At 35.2% G+C, this 12,800-nt stretch overlaps 3 protein-coding genes across 5 annotated transcripts; 2 read left to right on the forward strand and 1 right to left on the reverse strand.

Moving 5' to 3' along the window:
• Nucleotides 1-2,759: 2,759 nt before the first annotated feature.
• LOC130941536 (peroxidase 4-like) lies at nucleotides 2,760-4,776 on the forward strand. 2 transcript variants are annotated; one of them, XM_057870085.1, is made up of 5 exons: nucleotides 2,760-2,845; nucleotides 3,088-3,254; nucleotides 3,435-3,626; nucleotides 3,704-3,869; nucleotides 4,096-4,776. In XM_057870085.1, exons 2-5 carry the CDS (start codon nucleotides 3,207-3,209, stop codon nucleotides 4,479-4,481), a joined length of 792 nt encoding a protein of 263 aa, XP_057726068.1. In that variant the 5' UTR covers nucleotides 2,760-2,845; nucleotides 3,088-3,206; the 3' UTR covers nucleotides 4,482-4,776. The 2 variants fall into 2 exon arrangements, with proteins under 2 accessions (XP_057726068.1, XP_057726067.1); XM_057870084.1 differs by lacking the exon at nucleotides 2,760-2,845 and having other exon boundaries at nucleotides 2,905-3,254.
• Nucleotides 4,740-7,216, reverse strand: LOC130941537 (cell wall protein RBR3-like). 2 transcript variants are annotated; one of them, XM_057870088.1, is made up of 4 exons: nucleotides 6,743-7,216; nucleotides 6,327-6,429; nucleotides 5,545-5,614; nucleotides 4,740-5,111 (listed from the first exon to the last, which is right to left on the reverse strand). In XM_057870088.1, exons 1-4 carry the CDS (start codon nucleotides 7,005-7,007, stop codon nucleotides 4,938-4,940), a joined length of 612 nt encoding a protein of 203 aa, XP_057726071.1. In that variant the 5' UTR covers nucleotides 7,008-7,216; the 3' UTR covers nucleotides 4,740-4,937. The 2 variants fall into 2 exon arrangements, with proteins under 2 accessions (XP_057726071.1, XP_057726070.1); XM_057870087.1 differs by having other exon boundaries at nucleotides 6,327-6,468; nucleotides 6,743-7,212.
• A 1,506-nt stretch (nucleotides 7,217-8,722) lies between these two features.
• LOC130939154 (uncharacterized) lies at nucleotides 8,723-9,586 on the forward strand. Its single transcript, XM_057867256.1, has 3 exons — nucleotides 8,723-8,782; nucleotides 8,957-9,050; nucleotides 9,144-9,586. The coding sequence occupies exons 1-3, from the start codon at nucleotides 8,734-8,736 to the stop codon at nucleotides 9,334-9,336; spliced, it is 336 nt and encodes a 111-aa protein (XP_057723239.1). The 5' UTR covers nucleotides 8,723-8,733; the 3' UTR covers nucleotides 9,337-9,586.
• Nucleotides 9,587-12,800: the final 3,214 nt, after the last annotated feature.

The following is a 12,800-nucleotide window of genomic DNA, read 5'->3' on the forward strand; positions in this document are numbered from 1 at the left end:
GGCTTGTCCTACCGAGATCGATAGGGATATTACTCCGTCAGGTCTAATGAAGTGGTCGCCCAATCCGATGACCCCGTGTTGGTGGGTCGTCAGATCGGCGTCCCTTAGCCCCAGTGCGTCAAATACGTTGCGGAACATGATGTTTGAATCAGCCCCCGTGTCGACAAGGATGCGTTTGACGAGGCCGGTTCCCACCCTGGCCGTAATGACCATGGGAGGGTTTTCCGGGACGTCGTCGAACCATTTGTCTTCCGGGCCGAAAGAAATGGACGGAGGCTTCTTAGAGTTTCGCACCAACGAGGAGGAGACCGCCAAGACCTTAGCATCTTTCTTGTGCGCCGATCGGGATTTTGGCGCGGTGTTTTTGGCTGTTACCACGTTTATCACAGTGAGGCCGTGGTCTCCATCTTCTGGCTCTTGCCGCCGCTTTGCCGAACGGGTTTTGGCTTCTTCGTCATGGTCGCGATAGCGTCTCCTCGGCTCTCTGATAAGATGGGAGAATGCTGCTAGCTTGCCTTCCCTTATCGCTTGTTCTAGTGCATCTTTCTGGTCAAAGCAGTCCTGCGGTTGGTGACCGTAACCCTTGTGGTAGTCGCAATAGAGGTTCTTGTTTCCTCCCGTACGGTCCTTGAGTGGTCGAGGCTTCGGCAGGATCCCCTTCTCGGCTATTTGTTGATAAACTTCTATGATGGGAAGAGTGAGTGGTGTGTAGTTGGCGAATTTCCCGACCCGGGGGAACGACCTGGGAGCCCTGCTTGGCGCCTCCTCCCTGGTTTGTTCCTTCAGTCTTTCTCCGTTACCGGGTTGCCGAGATTGGCTGTAGCCGGACTGCCGTTTATTGGCAGCCACGACTCATCTGACTTCCTCATCGTTTATATACTCTTTAGCTACCGTCTGGATCTCGTGCATCGTCCAAACTGGTTTCGTGGTAAGGTGTTTTCGAAAGTTTTCGTTGAGGAGGCCGTTCGTCAGACAAAGGCTGGCCACCGAATCGGTTAGGCCGTCGATTTCCAAGCACTCGTCGTTGAACCGATCCAGGTATTTTCTGGTCGACTCTCCCTGTCTCTGGGTTACCCCCAGAAGGTTGATCGGGTGCTTTGCCTTCGCTATTCGTGTTGTAAATTGGGCGAGGAATGCACGACTAATGTCCGAGAACCCGTGGATGGATCCCTGCGGTAAGCCGTTGAACCATCTGATCGCGGGTCCCGCGAGGGTTACCGGGAAAGCTCGGCACCTCACCTCGTCCCCTACTCCCTCTAGATTCATCCTTGCTTCAAAGGCCATGAGGTGTTCTAGAGGGTCTTGAGTTCCGTCGTACCTCATATCTGTTGGTTTGTCGAAGTGCTTCGGCAACCGGACTTCGAGGATGGAATGGTGGAATGGGGTGGTGCCCATTATTACAGGTTGTCGTGTCTTGTTGGACCTCCCATCTTCGCGGTCTCGTGTTGTGTGGCGCGTTTCCCTGCCTCGGGAGTAGATTATCGTGTCATTCCGTCTCCTCGGAATCGGGGATTCTTCCCGGGTGCTCTCCGCTTCCGTTCGGGATGCGGAGGTGCGTCGCAGATGGCTTCGGTAGGAGTCTCTTTCTTGGCTTTCGGAGGATGGGGTGTAGGTGGGATCGGCAGTTCGTCCGTCACGCTCCTGGTCGGCCAATTGCCGCTCCAAGTTCTGGACCCTGTGACGCAGCTCTTGCATTATTATGGCGGTGTCGCCGCCTGTTCCTCCAAAGGGTCGCGTCCTTGTGTGCTGTTCAGCGTGTTGTCGGGGGGACCTTCGTCGTCCTCTTAGCGAGGCGACAGAGGCCGCCCCTTCTGCTCCGGCCCCTCGGTCTTGGTCTCCGGGACCCGGCACAACGTCCATTAAGGCGTCCCCACAGACGGTGCCAATGTACGGTTGTCGGTTGCCGGACAGGTCGGGTGGTGTTTGAAGGGGGTGAGAACGCCTCGGTCGCAGTCGTGCTGGGTTCGGATTCACCGTGTAGCCGAGCTCCCGTTGTGAAAGGAAAGAGGGGGTGCCACCTGCAAAGACACTCCGACGCTCTAGTCAGATAATGTGCAGATGGGGAAAAATGATAGGAGAAAAGGTGACGTACCCTGGGGGAAGAGCCAGTCTTCCCCTTATATACATGTCAGTAGTGGGCCCCTCATGGGGACAGGTCCATATCCTCAAGGACGCTGTCCTATAGCTGCGCGTGAGCCGTACGGGACGCGTGTCCGGGTCGGTTGAAGGGCGCGTAGCCGGGCCGGGTGGAGCCCGGGTCGGATTGACCCGCGGGGATCCTGGGTCATGCCGTAACAATATCCAATATATCCTCTTAAATAAGAGTTTTTTTATTTACATGATCTTTTGCATTTTTTTTTATTTGTCTCTTATTAATTATTATTATTATTTTTTTTATAAAATATAACAAGAATCAAACTCTAACATCATTCGATTATAGAAATTTTGATATTATATTATAATTTTTTTTAAAACTAAAATTGATAAGAAAATACATATGAATGTCTCTAAAAATCCTTCTCATTATGGTGGCTGAATTTTTCCATTACATATTTATAAATCAAATTTATCTTACAAGGAATAAATCACACTATAAAGATAATGTGAATCCATTTTAATGATATGAGATGATACACGTACACAACTCAATTTTGTTCTTTCTATGTTTGGTGCCCATTCGTTATTTGTTTTTTCCCCTAAAAAAATCCTTCGTTAAATATATAACCAGTTTGTTAATATTTTTTTTTTTTTAAAAGAGAGCACCTTCTTTAAGATTCTAGCTAGTTTAATTAATCAAAGAAAAGTTGATTGAACTGTCATGACTCATGAGTGATTAATTTTGAATGTAAATTGTTACGTGCTTAATTAATAATTGTGTTTCTACTTTCTACATTAATAAATATATATGCAGATATAGTGTAGTTTCAATAATTCAATTGGTTCAATATAATTCACCAAATAATTACTCATTATATTTTGGTCCAAAACATTTGTGACTATAAGAGAAAGCAACAATAGAAAATTGAAGAAACTCAACATAAATGGCTTCTACTTATTTTTTGGTCTTGTTTGCTCTTGTTGCTGCAGCTACAGTTTCTGAAGCAAATGCTGCTAAGCTACGTACAGATTTCTACTCCTGCAGCTGCCGGAACCTTCTGGCCATAGTCAAGACCGGAATCACCAAAGCCCTTCAGAAAGAAGCTCGCATGGGAGCTTCCATACTCCGCCTTCATTTCCATGACTGCTTCGTAAATGTCAGTAGCTCTTATACTATATCATGAAACCACTTATTCCAAAATTTAAAGCCAATAGAAAAAGTCATATAAATGGTTATATCTTGGACACAATGAACCAACCTAAACTTTAGTCTAAAGAATGTTTAGTTACTTTGTTTGTTACTTGTTGCTGAAACTACCTTATGGTGATGCAATCAGGGGTGTGATGCATCGATACTGCTGGACGATACGAGCAAGTTCATAGGAGAGCAGACGGCGGCGGCAAACAACAATTCAGCAAGAGGGTTCAATGTGATTGATGACATCAAAGCCATGGTGGAGAAAGAATGCCCTGGGGTGGTGTCATGTGCTGATATTCTTGCATTGGCTGCTAGAGACTCTGTAGTTCATGTAATGTACACCAATCAAATATCAGTGATGAGAGTTATAAGTGAAATTATGGGCTTAAAACATTGATAATTTTGCAGTTGGGAGGGCCATCTTGGGAAGTAGGCTTAGGAAGAAGAGATTCTACTACAGCAAGCAGACTTGATGCTAATAACTCCATTCCTGCACCCACCTTCAGTCTAAGTACTCTCAAACAGAATTTTGCTAACCAAGGCCTCTCAGAGAAAGACTTGGTGGCTCTCTCAGGTAACTACTATTTGAAGATGGTTACTTCCATGAAGACGTCTTTATGTGAAGATAGATGATATTGTGAATCGTTTGATGGTTCAGTCAAACATGTCAAAATCATCTAACGGTTTGCAAATTTATCTTCACATAAAGAAGTTATCATGGAAGTAGTCACCTTACTTGAATAATGCCACCAATTATATATAATAAAAATTCATTTAATAAGGGTAGATTTCCATAACAGGGGCACATACCATTGGCCTAGCTCAATGCAGACTCTTCCGACCACATATCTACAATGACACCAACATTGATGCCTCCTATGCCAAATTCTTGCAGAGCAAGTGTCCCAGAACTGGAAATGACAGATTGCTCGAACCCCTCGACCGTCAAACTCCCTTCCATTTCGATAACCTGTACTATAAGAATTTAGTTCAGAAGAAGGTTCTTCTTCATTCCGACCAGCAGCTGTACAATGGCGGTTCTACCGACCATCTGGTGGAGAAATATGCTACGGATAGAGTTGCATTCTTTAATGACTTTGCCAAGGGAATGGTGAAAATGAGCAGGATCAAGCCTCTCACAGGAAAAAAGGGGGAGATTAGACTCAATTGTGCTAAAGTCAACTAAACATCAGCTACTTAAAATTATGTATAATAGTTTTTTTTTTTTTTCAAAACTATGTCTGAATTCTGATAATTTGTTCTTGGTGTCAAGGAACCTGGTTTATTCATCAATAAACCTTCTGGGTTTATATGAATGTGCACATGATTTTCCCAAGCTCCTCAGTTTCCTGTAGACATATTTACATCAATGTAAGTTTAATTGTTTGTTATATCTATTTGATTATAGTGATCTTGTAACTATAAATTTGTCATCATGCTGAGATGCAATGAAAGGAATCTTAATATTTATTCAGCTTATCCATACAATTTGCAATACTGTGGAATCAAGAATTCATCATGACCAAAAGATTTACAAGAACTTTATATTTTGTTAGAGGGGTTGACGCTACATTGTTTAGAAAACTGGTATATCATTACTATACAACTAGAACTAGCTAAACAAAAAACAACTTTCTAACTGCTAGTTACACTTGGATAGCGTTTTTTCCACTCCATCCGGTTCATCATCTGTTTCAACTTCCTCTTCCATCAGTTCAAATTCATCAATCATTTTAAAGTAGGCTTTCTGTTTTTCAATGTAATCTTGCAGCTCGGAATCCTTGAGCGTATCTTCTGATGACGTGGTACGTTGCTTCTGCAAAAAGCAAAAATAAACCAAAAAGCTTCAGCATTGTATCTAATACGACATGGTTCAATAAGGAATTGCAAAATAATAACCATGCAAAAATATATGGCATATGTGGATAAGTACTGCAAAGATTTTAATCACATTCTACTTCAAACTGAACTATTTAAGACTTTTTGTAGAACAATAAGTAACGACCAAAAGAGTTATGACTTTTTGTCAATCACAAATTATGCAATTTACTCGAAACTTAAACTCGACATACTTAAGAAATTTGAAAAACAACTAGAAAAGCAGGAGTACTCTAACTTTAACTATTATACACACACACCGTATGCAAAATTCTTATTGCAGTATTTTCAGAATGGACCGTTTCAGGAAACAGCAATAACTTGCAAACAATAATAATCAATCAACACAGAGTAATAATCAATCTATTTACCTTTCTCAAAGGAACGGTCAATGCCTTGGCTTTAGGTAGATTTGCACTTTTACCATCATCAGTTTTTGGCCTGCTTTTCATGACAATAGACCATACGTGACAAATAATTATATGGTATGCTTTCTAGGAAAGAGACAATACAAATAACAATGAAACTTGGCTGCCTCTATTAAGTCCATAATTACTGTGGATGTGTCCAACTATAACATATATATCAATATCAATAAGCAATTAAGGAAACACGAACTTGAAGAATTTGACGGATTCTATTTGAAGGCTAAAACGGATGAAACAAAAAGGAGAAATATTAATCATTAAGCACTTCAATATAGCATCACATGCACCACAATAAACCCTGATAGACTTTCCAAGTTTTCAATCAAGACCTACATGCCTAACTCGACCAATCCATGTAGCATGCAACATTCATCAGAATATCTTAAGCAAAATTCTTCCAACTTGCAGGACGTGAAACTATCATGAGAAAAACAGGACAAAAACTCTTCATGTGGAACTATATCCCTATTTTGTATCTTTTTTGTCTTAAAAATTTCTTATCTATTTGTTAACTATTTCCCTATTGAAGCACTTCATTCATACTTTACAGAGGTCTCAAATTATAAAAGTTTCCAGCTTAATTTCTTTTCCATTTCTACTACTCCATGAATCTTACTCAGCCCAAGTACCAATTTCTGCAACCAATGTTAATCACACGGTTACACCTACATCCAAGTTCTAGAGCAATACTATCAGTAACTTAGTAAAACAGGAGGAAGAATTACCTTGTATCAGAGAGCTTCAAAATGGGTGTGCTGATGTCAGGAAATGCCAAAGCCTTCCCTTTATCCTTCCTTTTATTCGGAGCACTTCTTCGGCTGTAGGTTACTGAAATAGGCTCAAAATCCTCAAGATCAACAAAATTACCTGAAATAAAAGCATATAAAATTGCACACTCAATAAATTACCCTAAACTCTAATCCACAATCAATTATTAACAATCACAGTTTATATATCATTGTAAATCTGGCGTTGGTCCCAAGCAACTTGAGCTTAACTCAAATTGAGCTAGAATCTCATCCTAATTTGTAAAATCATTGCATTGCAAGCGAATAATCCTAAAAAGGCGCAAATTATAGATAAAAGCTGAAATGAGATTGGAAAGAAATTCAAGAAATTGAGAGCAGAATAATTGAAGTACCGGGAGGAGAGGAGGTTATCGGCGACGAAGGCGGAGGAGGAGCAACGGCAGGGTTCGAAGAAGTGCTTTGGAGATTTGTGGAAGCGTTGGTAGAAGAGGCGCGTGAAGAAGGTTTATTGAGGCGAGATTTGGAAGAAGTAGAAGGAGGAGGTTTGGATTTGGGTTTGGGTTTGATAAGGTTTATGGAAAGTGGAGAAGAAGAGTTAAGAGTGTTGGTGCGATCGGATAGAGGGTTTCTGCGTTTAGTGCTTCGCTCAGCTTCCATCGTTAGATCTTCGGGAACTCGGTTCCCATTTCAATTGAAGAAGAAGAAGAAGTGATGCGATTATTGAAAATGAAAGATTGAAGAAGCTGCTTGTTTGTTCGTTGAGTGTGTAGTGTTTTCTCGTCTTTCCTGAATAGCGGGAATTTTCAGTTGAACAAGAAGGATTAAAAATCCTGAGGCAAGCTTCCAGAGGAAGACTCCAATAGTCCACTGATTATAGATATAGTCAATGACAACGAACAGAAACCTCAGCTGCTTTTTTTTTTGGTAATATAGTTTCTTTTTAGACATGAATAAAGTTTTATATGGGCCACTGATATAACATTTATACAAGCTGGGCCGATTCACATGTTTTAATACATTTGAATAGGCCCAAAATAGGCCCATGGAAAAAAAAACCAAATTACTTTCTTTTTCGTCCTAAGATATTATATTTTATTAATAAAATGAGGACATTAGGGCTGAGAATGAGTAGGTTTGAAAATTTTATTAAAATTCTATCATATTCTATTTGCGGGTTGAGAATCTCTCAATTCTAACCCTACCCGCACTCTAAAATTCTAAACCCTACCCTACCCTATCATACCCGCAGAAATATCAAATTTTTTCAAAGTAAATATAAAATTTAATCATTTCGAATTTTATACATATTAATAATATAAAAAATAAAAAATTGATGCTCTAAATTACTAAATTAACTAACTAGTTTTATTGGTTATTCACTTATTATAAGTTATTACATAAGAAACGTTGTGGGTTTAACTCTCACTTCCTTCACTATAGGGTAGGTAAGGTGCGAGTTTTGGATGAGATTCTAGCTCAATATTATAAAATTTAAAAATAAATAGATGAGTCTCACTTTATTCTATCTCTATTTTTAAATAGGTTAGACAAAAAATTTTTATAAGTGCCAAAAAATCTACTTTATATTATACTATTCATTGTTTGACATGTAAGTAATGCAAATTTATTAAATTTTTAATTAAATTTTTAGATCATGAATAACTTTTTTACAGCTGTTTTAAAAATTTAACTTAAAATAAAAATAATACAATTTTATTGCTCACATCTTAAATATGAATGACATAGAACAAATGGCTTGATTTTTCCTTGAAAATTTTATCTTTTTTATTTTTTTATTTTTTTATTTCTCTACTACCGGAAATGTGGAGATTAATTGTATTTAGAGTTTGAAAAATGGGGTAAAATTATCCCTTCTTGAAATTGGTAACCGTTTTCAAATCTCAACCTGTACTTGGTGGTAGTTTAATGTATATAATGCATGGACGGTGCCTAATCAGAAAAAAAGGTATATGATTATAAATAATTAAATATACCCCACAGGCCACAGATATAAATGGTGCTCATTTTTCCTTAACTTAAAGCAGCACACAGTCACAGCCTCAAAACTCAAAAGCCACTTTGTTTTTTATCAGTTTTTATGTTGAAACATATGCATAAAAATCAGTTACTGAAAGTAATTTAATTGAGACTGAGAAGAGCAGAGACAAAACCGGGTTAAGCCTCTAGTATAACCACTTTTCTGTGTTCCAACAAACTAAAGGTGTGACCCAACACCGTAAAGTCTAAACCCGCTAACACAAACAAACCCAGGGGCCACATTTATATAACATTTCAATTAATTAATAATTTAATTTCACCTACTATATAAGTAGTATATCTACTACTCTTTCCTTTCACAATAACACTATACAACACAAATAACATGGAGTCAGTTCAGTCCTGGGTTTCAGAGCACAAGCTCACTACAGTTGGTAAGTTTATTGATTACTAGCTATTTTGTTTATCAGATCTATGAGATTAATTTGAACATGCATGCTGAAAATTAAGTACAAAATAAATAGATTATTGTTTCAGAAATAGTGTTAATAATAATAATACCATTAATTAATTTTGTTATTTAATAGAAAATATGAATAATTTTTCAGGGGGGCTATGGGCCTCAGGAATAGGAGCATCACTGATTGCTTATTCAAGAGCAAGGTCTCCAATGAAGCCAAGTCTTAGGCTTATACATGCCAGGTAAATTAAATAAATACATATACATATCTTTATTTTAATTAATTAATAATGTAATTTATGTGTTGATTAATTAACTTAAATTAAATTTGGCAGGATGCATGCACAGGCCTTAACACTAGCAGTGTTGTCGGGTGCTGCAGCTTATCACTACTATGAGAAACGAAGCAGTGACATTGCCATGGCTAATAATAATAATGAACCAAATATCACAAAATCACTTATGGAAGAAAATACTACAACTTCATCAAGTGTGTCACACCAATGGGAGCTCCTTAGTCCTTTCTAAATCAACTTATTATTATATATTGCAATTGCTTTCGTTCTTTTTTTTTATTTAAATGTTTATTATCTATATAATTAAGAACCTGGGGGGAGGGAACTGAGAAAGCTAGCAGCAGTTGTAATCTCGATCTATATCTATGTAGTAGGATCAATATGTATGAATTCTAACGATGTATGATGATGACGATTAATTAGAAGTTTATCGACTCCAAATGTGTCTCGTTATTTTCCATAATTCCCCCCCAGAATGCAAATTGAGGCCTATTTGAAATTTACTATTTTTTTTAATTATAAGTTTATCAAATTTTAATTTATTTATTTGATTAACTTTTTATATAGAAAAAAAAATTGAGTAATCTAACTTAGTTTGAATGAGCCACTTGGGCCTTCGGGTAACATTTTATTTTTGGTCAGGAAATAACATGTCTTAATGACCCATGCCTTTGTGAATACGTACAAAACCGTTAACAATGACGAATACCAAAAAAAAAAAGCCCACCTTTTACAATTCTATATATTTAAGTTCAAATCTGGCCTATTGTGTGCATCAATTCATTGGCGACAAGCTTTTAAATGAAGTTTAGATTTCTGCCGGTGGTCTGTCGAGTCAGAGAATATGGGGGATAATAAAAAAAAAAAAAGGATATCCATTTTGTGGTTCTTTAATTTTGTAGAAGCTACTCTGTATGAAGATTTTTTTTTTTCATGGTATTCTCCAAGCTAAGAGGTCAAGAACTAATCCGTCGTAGATTAGAGCTCCATTTATAAATCTACCGCTGGCCAATGAATTACTGCAGGTACAAGGCAGTATTCGAAAATTTGGTATCAAATCATATCCTCTTATCTTTTGGTCTGAATCTTGTTAGATTTTCTTAACATAATTGCAATACATTCAAAAAAATTAGACTAAAATGATATTGGGCCAGAAACAGGCCCAGCCTTATGTTATTAAGATGGGCCCAACTACATACTAATATCAGTTATTTACTGTTAACTACCAAGCGGCCCTCTTTAACCACCCCCCCCCCCCAAAAAAAAACAATATTATATGAAGTTATTCCTGAAATATTATATGAGAAATATTACCTTTATTGATGCAACTTCATTTTGTTAAAGTGGATCAGATCAATTTCTATGAGCACAATTGTGAATTTATGTTTTATTTGGGAGTAACGTTTGTAATAAAATTTTAACCTATAACCCCATATAATAAATAATTAAACTCTTCACCACAATTGCTTGCTTTCAATATTAAAGATAAAAGTTTTGTCCTGTTCATCATCTAAGAAAATTACATCATAATATGTAACTATTATTCTAACATGGATTGCATGCTACTATTAACGCAATGTACTTCTTTATAATCTATGCTTTCATAGTCAAAACCAGTACTCAAGCACTACTATCTAATATTAATTTATACTCAGACATAAAATTGTTTAAGTTTTCTCCTTTTATTATTACTTTAAAATTAAAAAAATAGTATCATAACGTAGTATTAAAGTTTTATATCCAAAAAATTTTGATAAAATTCTAAACATAAATAAATAGCATAAAACAAATAAAAAAAGAAAAAAAAGTATATACAAACATTAAACAAATTCCAAAAAAAACTCTTATTTAAACAGAAATATTAAAAAGAGTAAAGTATCGTTTTTGTCCCCAACGTTTGGGGTAAATCTCAAAGTTGTCCCTAACGTTTCAATCGTCCTATTTAAGTCCCCAACGTTTCAAAATTGACTCAATGTTGTCCTACCGTTAGGGATCCGTTAATAAAATTGACGGCGGGACAAAATTGAAACGATTTTGAAACGTTAGGGACTTAAATAGGACGAAAACGTTGGGGACAAAAATGATACATAGAAATAAATTTTAATTTTATTCTTCAATAATAATAATTTTTTACTATACATAGTATTTAATTATTTTTAATCACATTTACACTTAATCACATCACTTTTATTCTAAATAATTTTTTTTTATTTTATACTTAAAGTAATGTAACTTTTTTATAAATAAATAAATTTTATACTTTTATTCTAAATAAATAATGTAATATGAATAGAATGAAAGTGTAAAATTATAAAAAAAAAATATAAGTAATGTGATTGAGTAATGAAAGTAAAATTACATTATTTAGAATGAAAGAGTAAAAGTATAAAAAAATTAATTTATTTTGAATGAAAGTGTAAAATTATAAAAAAAAATTATAAGTAATGTGATTAAGTAATGAAAGTAAAATTACATTATTTAGAATTATTTAGAATGAAAGTATAAAATTTATTTATTTATAAAAGAATTACAATACTTAAGCATAAAATTATAAAAAATTTATTTATTTAGAATGAAAGTGTAAAATTAAAAAAAATATATAAGTAATGTGATTAAGTAATGAAAGTAAAATTATATTATTTAGAATGAAAGTGTAAAAGTTATTTATTTATAAAAAAAAATTACATTACTTTAAATTACTTTAAATGTAAAATTATAAAAAAATTAATTTATTTAGAATGAAAGTGTAAAATTATTAAAAAAATTATAAGTAATGTGATTAAATAATGAAAGTAAAATTACATTATTTAGAATGAAAGTGTAAAATTTATTTATTTATAAAAAAATTACATTACTTTAAGAATAAAATTATAACAAAATTAATTTATTTAAAATAAAAGTAATGTGATTAACTGTAATTTAAAAAACGATTGAATATTATGTACAGTAAAAATTAATATTATTGAAGGATAAAATTAAAATTTATTTCTATGTATCGTTTTTGTCCCCAACGTTTTAAAATTGTCTCAATTTTGTCCCGCCGTTAATTCTATTAACGGATCCCTAACGGCAGGACAACATTGAGTCAATTTTGAAACGTTAGGGACTTAAATAGGACGATTGAAATGTTAGGGACAACTTTGGGACTTACCCTAAACGTTAGGGACAAAAACGATACTTTACTCTATTAAAAATATAATCATTTATATTTTTTTTATTATTAGCTTAAACATAAAAAAAAATAATATTATGATATAACATCTGATTATTTGGTACGAGCACTAGATAAATTATTTATTCTTAATCTTATTTTGTACAATACTCACAACAATTATTACACACCATTATTAAGTATATATATAGAAAAATATGGTGTGTAATTCTCAATTTATAAATATGGCTCATTAGTTCCAAAGTATTGACCTTAACGCTCTCACTTGTTTACCATGTATTGACTATTGACCATTTGGGTGAAGTAAAAAAAAGTACCTCACGTGGCTTCAATTCATTATTACTTGATTGTGCCAAAAATCTTGCTTGAAAATAATATAATGTTATTCTAAAGTTAACAAGTGTCAACTTCAACGGCTTTCTGCTTCACTATAGGGCACTTACACTTTTGCTTTAGGAGTTTTTTTTTTTTTTTAAATCAAATTCAACCATCAGACATGAAAATATATATTTTTTATGTTTAAT

The sequence above is a fragment of the Arachis stenosperma genome, chromosome 7 (assembly GCF_014773155.1).
Source record: "Arachis stenosperma cultivar V10309 chromosome 7, arast.V10309.gnm1.PFL2, whole genome shotgun sequence".
NCBI classification, from domain to species: Eukaryota; Viridiplantae; Streptophyta; class Magnoliopsida; order Fabales; family Fabaceae; genus Arachis; species Arachis stenosperma.